The following is a 10,096-nucleotide window of genomic DNA, read 5'->3' on the forward strand; positions in this document are numbered from 1 at the left end:
ATTACTACGTATAATATCGTCTTTTCGATTGAAGGTGGATCGAACTGTTCTAAGTTCGAAAAATTGAACCAAACTTATGTACAGTTCGAGTTCAAAAGTCAAACCTAGCTTTAAAAAAACCAAACCCAAGCCAACTCGAACAGAAAGTTCAAAATTCTATAATTAATAAGAACTTCATAATAGTCCAAAGAGCTCCAAAGAAATGTACAAACTCCAAAAACATTCCACCACATCAAACGCTTCGAACCAAAAAATATGTTCCCGGTGTTTATTGTTAAATATTAAATAATTAATTTTTATTTTGTCCATAGATACTGTTCCGATCCTTAATTTCTGGTCTTCTGGATAAGAACGATATTGCTTGTGCCCACTCGGATCTTATCGATTCAATCGTGTACATATTATTATTATACGGTCGCTACCATAATATTATTAATTATCAGGTATATTTTTTACAATAAATTCATACAGTAAAAATTATATTTTATACGGCAGTTATCTGTAAAAAAAAAAAAAAAACACTTCAATAATAATTTAATATATTGTACGCCACAACACACTCGTATATAATATTATTATACAACCACCTTCGTTTTCGGTTTTGAATTTTTGATATATTTCGGGACGACGTCGACCATAACAATACCATCGCCGTGTAGGTACTGACGGATAAATGTATTATGAATTAATACGCGTTGCTCGTTATTTCTCGAAGACATAATAATATATTTCGTCCATTCAATCCTCTGCGACAACGGCTGCGGCGGTGTTGAATTACCATGACGAATTCCGTATTCCGCTCGATCAATGAATCCCGCATCTCGCGAATGACCTGTGCGAGTACATATATTGTTAACCACTGCATACTAATGACAATATTATTATGTTTATCGAATTAATGCATTGTTATGCAATTGTCCCACGAAAACCAGATCGCTCGTGATTAATGGTCCACATAATATCGCTTTTGGGCATATCGTTATAATATACCATTATGATGTCAGAGGAGGAGGAGAGCGGTGCTGGAATGAAAATATACGGGAAACAGACCTCGTGTACGGTCTAGAAACGCGGTTGGACGTAGTGTAAGAGGATCTAAAAAGAAAATAGGAGTGCAATAGTGCAGGACGCTATATAGTTAGAAACAGAAAGAAGTGGAAGGGATTGTGATGGCGGCGAAAACGTTCGAATAGTCTCGGAGAATATAAAACGCCAGCAGAAGAAGAAGGTATAAATTTCGGGGCTAGAAAAGTCTTGTAATATAAAATAATATAAATAATAAAATATGACAAAGTACCTACCTACTATACAGTATTATTATTATGGTCAATTATAGCTGTTATTACGACGAATGTGTGTGACTTTACCCGATATGGCAATATAATTTGAGTTTTAAAATGTCATAAAATTTATTCTCACGAAATATTTCGTTTATTTGAATATTTTTTTTTTTTTTTTATTTATTATTTAAAATACATCTACAATCTATACAGTTATTTGTACAATAATTAGATTTGATAAAGGAAAGAATATAAAATTAACGGCGAATAATAGGATTGGGAAGTTATCCATTGATAACACCCAGCGATTTGAATATTAAATTAAATCTTATGTTAAAAATAGTTGATTTCATATCTACAGTTATATACTTAAAGCCGGTTGTACCGTCTACGGTTAAACTTCACGCTTAATCAGCTGATAACATATATTTAACCGGGCAAATTCGGCCAAACTCCGGATAACTTTAATCGGAGATGGTACAGCTGGCCCTTAGAGTGAGGGAACATTTTTAAAAGTATTTACCTATATTGATTGAAACAAGGTAGATGTTGCTTTATAGTTCATACATAATATCCATATTCTATATACTTACGTCCTACCTAATATAAAACTATTTAGGCATACCTATAAATAACCTTATAATATCATAATTCATAAGCATAACTCATAATACCTACATTTTAAAATAAAAAAATGTTGATGTTTTATACCTATTTATTATTTAGAATTTGTTACCTATATACTTAATGTTGCTTGATAATTGTTTTAAATTATTTGGGTCGTTACTAGTTACTATATAACAAAGGGAACATTTTTCAAATACTTAATTCTGGAATTCATTGTGTACATTATTCATAATATCGTTGGAATATTATAAGTTATTGTATGAAGAGTGAAATTTTTAATTTCTATAAATATAAATTGAAATATTTCAAATTCAGAACCCTAGCTAAATATAATATACTTACATCGTATGGCATCTATGAGGAATTATATCACTATTTGAGGTTTAACCTTTTAAACGAGTTCTATATAATATTATGGTCGATAGAGTGCCGGGCAACTATAACATAATATTATATCATCATTATACAGCGATACAATATGCTGTAGCGCAACAACATGTGTTGCCTATCCCCAGGTTACTGCAGTTATATGAAATGCAATAATATTGCATTGCTATTCTCCCATAGATTTCTACGAATTTCATAGGTACTACAGTTTTTGTACTTGTGTTGTTTTTTTAGTACCCACCGCTTATGGACCATATTATTATGCATGTTGTGTATATATCCACAAAATTATTAATTTTTACTTTACTAAAAAAGTCCATCGCGTTTATAATAGTATAGGTAAACTTGGAATAAATAAAAAGAAATCAACGTAAATAATGAATTGATAAAGTTTAGATAACTGTCGTCTGTCTCTATATTTATATAGGTTATTGTTTACAGCGGAAAAGTTATAATAAATGTTTTGCCAAATTAGAAAGTAAAGGCAAGCAGTAACGGCCCGAAAAAAAGTTGTAAAGTGGTGTGCTATTACCTACGGGATAGGTAAAATAGATTAATTATTCAGGACATTTGTAAGACTGATAATATAATATTATATATATTTAAAATTTAGCATCCAGATAGTTTAAATTATTCACCCTCTCTATAATAGTATACCGCATTTTAAATCATGATCTAATTTAATCAGTCGATTTAACAACCATATTCGTACATTCTAATTTCTAGTTGAGATAATATTATGTTATCATATTTTAAAACTTTTTCCTACAAACACATTAATCAATTAAGTGTTGCGAACAACATATCATTATATGATTAAAGAAAGAAAAACTTAATAAATAATAATAATTTCACGGTTCCTAATGCTTTTCTACACGCTCGAACTGCAAAGTCAATACGTGTAGAAATAGAACTATATAATATTATAGGTAGTTGAATTAATAATTCCTATTCGGTTACACCATATTAATAATAATTATACCAGTACAACAAATATAATCAATTATTAAATTCCGATCGCGGTTCACCCGTTGACGCACTACCCACCCACATTATGCGCCACTGGGTGTGTAGGTATTCACACCCATTCACATATTATAATATTATCGTATACCAGCACGAGTGCACGACGTACGTACGTACGTAGTTGTTGACGGCGGCTCGCGAGTTTTCTCGGGTAAGCCTCGTTTGCATATTTATAACATTCTCGGCGTTGTACAATAATTATTTATAAAATATAAATATAATATAATCACACCGTCCCGTGACGACAACACGTACGTCGTCGGCGACGTTAAACCAGATCTGCCGCCGCCGCCACTGTTCCTGGTCGCTCCTCCGGACACGTTTGTCTATTGGTCGCACAAACCATATTATAGTATATAGGTACGTAGGCGCGCATATACAATACACCGTATACCCTAACCTCGGTAAAGGTACATATATAATATTATATTGTGATCGAGGCAAATTAGCCGAGTATTTATGTCGGTGGGCGTGTGCGTATACGTACATTATACTCGCGTATTATATATATACACACGTATATAGTGAGCGCGTCTTTTTATATACCTATATCAATATAATATGACATTATCATATTATTATATAGGCATTTCGGACCAACCGACCGGAATTCTCACGTTATAATAATACTAAACACGCGTGTGTGTGCGCTCACACCTATTATACAAATGTGATTTTTCCTATTCTTTTTCGTTATATATATAGTATAATATATGTATAACAAGAACTCACCTCACGCCGACGACGACGACGACGACAACGCTCATTGTCGCGGTAGTTTTTGATGTCGCGATTGAATTGTCATCGGGTCGGTACGCAGTGCGTGTGTGTCTGTAATGACAATAAAAGGGCCGCCGCTCCGTGACTTTACACGTTTGTCGCCATTATATCGAATATCTTACGGACATTTGTACATAATAATATAATAACGCACGGCGGCAGTGGCGGCACCGACTGCAACGATGACGGCCGCACTATGGTGTTTTATTATTTTCTCCGTTCTTTATGTTATTTCATTATATTATATTATATTATTTGATAATATTTTTTCGGGGTCCTAAAAAGAAGCCGACAACACACGCGGCACAATACACAAATATATTATATTGATATGTCGTCGCCCGCGCAAAATTAAGATCTCCGCCCCGGATATCACTCGGTCAGAAAATTTAACCACCCGGTGTGGGGGCCTCCTTCAGGGTTTATCTCTCGTTGTGTATATATATATATATTGCACACACGATGCGTACACACACGCCGCCGCCCGAATGCGGAGAATTAGAGAGACGACGACGATAAAGACGGATAATATCACATCGTCCAATGTATATGGCGTATATACGTATACGACGTATCTATACATAGGGGCGGAGAGTGAGACAGAGGACGCGCATTATCCCCGTGACTCGGCCGGCCGTTTACGACAATTAATCTTTTGTGAATTCGCTCCACCTACTCGTAACTCGTATCTTTTAAGGAGTGCACCGTGCGAAACAAATCGCGTCGGTACCACCACCATCGCCGACTGTGCCGCCGCCACTGCCGCCACTGCCGCCGACTTCTCGATCGGTATCTCTGTGATCGGGTTTTTGAAGGCGACAAAAACCACCAGAAACCGACTCGGATATAATGCGTTATGCGCATATTATCATACGAAGCACCCCGAGCCGCCGACACGTGTTATATTATATCGATCGGACGGAACGGAAACATCCGATTTTCGTCCTATATCCAATTACAATCGAACCGACGCCGGTCATTACATTTGCACAAAAGTAATAATAATATTCCGCCCGCAAAATATTATACCGAAACGACGTGAGCAGAGAGCACAGTGTTCACGCGTTGACCAAGAAAATTGTCGGATATGATTTTTTTTTTTGCTATAATAATACTATCTATAATTATGTTTAAACGGATATTTCTATGTATACATATAACAAATACAAGTTAATACTAAGTATTTAAGTTAACATCAAACATAATAATATTGAGATGTGGTACTGGATGCGTATGGAAAGGATACGTCGAATAAGCAGATAGGAAAACAAACGAAGAGCGGGTACTTGTAGAACTGCAGTTAAAGAAAACCGTGCATATTCATGGACGCGTTTTTCAACGCAACCGCAAGGTATTGGAGAATGGTTGGACATGTCACAGAAGAGTTTCATCATATAATTATACAAGGATATGTTTATGATAGAAAACTGGGAACTATGGGGTCCTCGAAACTCTTATACAGTCCAAATTAAAAATTATGCAAAAGGTAAAACTTTTAAGGACCTAAAGGAAAAAGTGACTATACAACTGGAGTTGTAGACCAGAACCTATATCGGCTGAAAAGAAAAAACACATAAATGAAAAGTTTGATACATAATTATTAAATTATATATATATATAGATAGAGGGTACTTTAACAGGAATTTATTTTTGTAAAGCAAGCACGTGTCTGTCGATTGGTTTATTCGGTTCATTCTTGGCTATTGGACTCTTATGCTAAGATTCAGACGATGATCCCAGGCTCTCGTTCGAATCCGTAGAGCTATCACGATGGTTTATGTAGGTGTTGTCGGCAACCTGTTTACTTACACAAAACCTGATAATATCTTTTAACGTTTCATTGCTCCACATATCGTGAAAAGTCTTCAACATATGTGTTGGACAATTATATTCACTGAGGGTCGTTGTGAAATGTTTCAACGCATACACATAAACGTTTTCAAATAATTGCAACCAGGATGTTTCGCTTAGACAGAATAGACACTGTTTGACGTGGAAATCCAATAGTGACATTCGATCTCGAAGACAACCGCTAAACGTTGATAAAATTAACAATATTAAATTATAACCTATAAGCGCATAAAAACTATAGGTGTAGGTAATATAAATAGTTTAATATCAATTTAATTAGTGATAATTCTATAAAACGATTATAATTGTGTATATAAACCTATATATTCTATAGACCTTCTCTATGTTAAATTGTTTTTTTTTATTAAATACATGTTTTTTGACTGTACAATTTTTTAATAAATATATCGAACAATAATTGAGTGTTGTGATATTTATGAAAAAAAGGCGTGATCCACAGAATGAAGAAAAAATTATGAAATTAATAGAATTTTATGTGTAACATTTATTTTTTCGTTTCTTCTATTGTATATGTCTAATATATTATATACAATAAGACTATATACATTTATAAGCACTAAAAATTACATTAAACTCTACTGTAAATATGGTTAAACGAAACGAAATATAAAATTGGAAAAGTTTCCAAAAATAATAGATATTTAAAATACTTTTTGAATATTTTTACTGATTCAAAGAGTGGTAAAAAAAAAAATGAAGCAATTCTGAAGCACACGTCATTCATTCTAAAACTAAAAGCTTATAGGTAATCACATTGATAATAAATTTTGTTTTATTTTTGGACATTAATTAAAAATGAAATAAAAATATTATACCTCAACACTACGAAAAGTTCCATTAGGACCCATCGATAAAATACTCGTAACTTTAGGATGTAGCTGGGAGCCATTTTTTCCCCATTGACGGCATAAATTTGACATTCATCACTTTGGAATGGGTTGCCGGTGAATTTATCGATGGCCTCTGGCCGCTCAGCCAACAAATCATATATCCAATTAAACACGGCTACGATATCTGCATTTTCGGCCAAAGATTCAAAAAATGTTTCGTCTTCATCAGAAGCGTGACCTTCCAAAAATAACCTAGCGTGCCTTAGCACGGAATTGTGAACATGTTGAAAAGTCTGTAGTTCGTAAATGTCTTCAATGTGACGGAACATAAACAAAATGTTGTAATCGATTGTGCCATCGTATCCTCTGGAGACAGAAAATAAAACCACAAAATTAGAGCTGCACAAAACAGAGCTCAAATATAATTTAAAATTGGTTTACAGTAAAAAACTAAAAACGGCAAACGCGACCATGGCGACTTCATATGAATGCAGTTCTTTGTTAGCGGCTGCCACTTTATAAGCTTTCATCAGACCGTCCACCACTTTTGTTCCGTCACTAAATTTTAGGCGCCATGCGCGGACCGTTGTCAGTGCGTCCGTAAAATCTGGTCCCCAATTCTGATATGGTTCGTTTCCGAAAATATATCTAAAATTTATAACATATTTGCAACATTTGTTATCAGGTAAACCAAAATTGAACGATTCTATATATTATTATATTTTGGAATTTACCACAGACCAGGGTATTATTAAATTATATAGGTATAAACAAATTGCATATTATTCATTATTCGGAATCGGTTTATAATAACTGTAAATTGTTCGTTTTATTCCAAACTTAATATAATGTTGGATCTTGGATGTCAATAATATTTAAATCCCGAATGAAACTATTCTTGTAAAAGTACATTTTTTTACAATGTCCATGCATTCATAAACTCATATTAATTTATATAATTTTTTCCAAGGGGAAAAGTGCCCTGTATTGTCTCCATTTTCACCTAACTATTTTCCTGAAAGATAATTTCATAAGAACAATAACATCACAAAAACAATAAATCCCAAATTAATTTTTAGTCTTTGAAAATTGTATTATTAGGTACCTAGATGTATATTATACGTGTACTAACATTATGTCATTTTGTAATATGTTTATAGTTTATACTTAATACTTATTACCTACCTACTTTTGTTATCTTTTAGTTTGTATACTTATTATGTGGACACTAGAATAATGCATCGACGGACAATCGGTAAAATTTTAATTTTAAGTCAAAGTGGTACATTTTTAAGTATGTTATATTACATATTGTGCTACAATTATTATTGTATTATATTGAAATAATTTTTTTTTAAATTTATCAATAACGATCTAAAAGTATTGATAAATAAAAGATTAAAAGTACCTAAGTCATATACAATATATACAATATATACTAGTATATAATATAAATGCATATAATATAAATGCACACTAGCACACTACATAATATATACCTATTATACACCTATAACTTATAAGTAATAACATTTAAAGACAATTAACTCGTGGTTTTTGTTTTCGTGAAATGGTTTGTCAGGAAAACGGATTCGGGATTTTGGTTTTTGTTAAATAATCGTTCGGTAAAATGGTGATTTGGGAAAAGTTTGGGGTGCCAGGTTACGCATAGGTACGCGTGTTGTTTTCTCTGCTTAAATCTAACGCTTGGCGGTCGCCCACCTATTACTAATACCTGTTGATCTGATGCAACCGATAATAGCGCAAGAAATTGTACAGCTTGTGGTACAGCTGAAGTTTGGGAGGCGTCTGATAATATGGGTCAACTTTTTCCAGGTCTTGTGACATCACGTCGTATATTCTGTCAAACGCGCGGGACATGAGCCTGTCGTGGTACGTGTCTCCCAAGCTGCTAGTCGACGACCAACTGTCGTCCGCGGTGGCGATCGAGGATATCGTGTCATTGCAGCTGTCACCACCCGTCGAGGTCGCGTCGTTGTCTCCATACCGCTCGAACAAATCGAACACCAGTTGTCCGCACGTCTTGAGCACCATCACATCTAAAAGCTCGGTCTGGACCATGTTTTGGTCACCCGAATCGCATAATTCCACCACCTCAACGCACTCCATATTTTATTTGCGCTTTTTGATTTCTATAGCTATGGGTATAATATATAGAGCCGAAGTCCGATGTGACGATGTATTATATTACTATGCTCGATTATTTATTATTGTACCTACTCGATTGTTATTGGCAACAGCATATAATATTTGTAATATTATCAAACGGCATGTTTTTGAATTATTACCGCGTCGTTCATCGGGTAACGCACAGTACATCCACTGATGGAACGTGATTAATAATATTTAATGTTATAAACCTGTTCTTTGCTATGATATACGTTGGGTAGTGTTGATAATCACTATTTTCACATATCTCGGGTACTCCTATTCCTTGAAGTAGGAAGCGATTTCTGGGAGAAAAATCTTTGATTGTCGGACTGTATCGTTGGTGACGGAAATACTGGTGATTTTCGTGAATCTCAAAATGTGTCCGAAATGAATCATCTTCCGGTTTATGCCCATGCTGTGTATTGACAGTTTTTGATCCAGAGACAAGTGGTTACTTGGATCGGATATAATATATATCTATAGAACAGCTGATTGTTCCAGTTTTCATGTAAATGTTAGTTGAATTTATAGGTACGTTTTTAGTCTAATGTATGTATATCACTTCCAGGTATAGGTACTTGGAATATCTGTTCCATCCTATTAATTTATGTATGTTCTGTTCTATTTTTATCGTATTCTTGTCACCCCCATAGGAGTGTCACTGTCTTCTTTCCTTCAACCAAAATAACTGATTAGTCCTCGAGCTAAGCTTTGGTCACGTTAATCTGAGCTTGGATTTTTTCTACTGCGCGTATTGTTTTCCAATTTCAAAGTGAAGAACCACACCTGAAAACAGATTGATTTTTACTTGGTTAAAAAGGTTTGCTATATATATATATAATTACTGCCAGATTATACCAGTCGGATTTTTAGCATTTTTATGCGTCTAACGTAAGTGACCCTGCGGTGCTATGCATATAATATGCGTCCTATCATTTAAAAAAAACTAACACATTTTTGATTAATGTCACAACATTAACATATTATGGTAAATGATTAGTCAAATCCAATAAGTTACATTAATAAACAAAAATAATATCTAATAAACAAATTAGTAAAAAATTAATATAAAATATATAAGTATTAATTTAGAGGCCTGGATAAATTTAAATATGAAAATAT

The 10,096-nt window shown here is 33.9% G+C and overlaps 1 protein-coding gene across 1 annotated transcript; it reads right to left on the minus strand.

The window, feature by feature from the left end:
- Nucleotides 1-5,816: 5,816 nt before the first annotated feature.
- Nucleotides 5,817-8,932, minus strand: LOC132940099 (uncharacterized). The gene is made up of 4 exons (XM_061007519.1): nt 8,538-8,932; nt 7,244-7,450; nt 6,788-7,168; nt 5,817-6,132 (listed from the first exon to the last, which is right to left on the minus strand). The coding sequence occupies exons 1-4, from the start codon at nt 8,930-8,932 to the stop codon at nt 5,817-5,819; spliced, it is 1,299 nt and encodes a 432-aa protein (XP_060863502.1).
- Nucleotides 8,933-10,096: the final 1,164 nt, after the last annotated feature.

This window comes from Metopolophium dirhodum, chromosome 3 (genome assembly GCF_019925205.1).
Source record: "Metopolophium dirhodum isolate CAU chromosome 3, ASM1992520v1, whole genome shotgun sequence".
Lineage (NCBI taxonomy): Eukaryota > Metazoa > Arthropoda > Insecta > Hemiptera > Aphididae > Metopolophium > Metopolophium dirhodum.

Bases quoted from the DNA above. Each gene is read 5' to 3' on its own strand.
- LOC132940099 (XM_061007519.1), bottom strand. From the start codon at position 8,932: ATGGAGTGCGTTGAGGTGGTGGAATTATGCGATTCGGGTGACCAAAAC. The intron at 7,451-8,537 runs GTATTAGTAATA...TATAAATTTTAG, and splicing joins CGGTTGCATCAGATCAACAG to ATATATTTTCGGAAACGAAC. The intron at 6,133-6,787 runs GTATAATATTTT...ATCAACGTTTAG, and splicing joins GAACTTTTCGTAGTGTTGAG to CGGTTGTCTTCGAGATCGAA.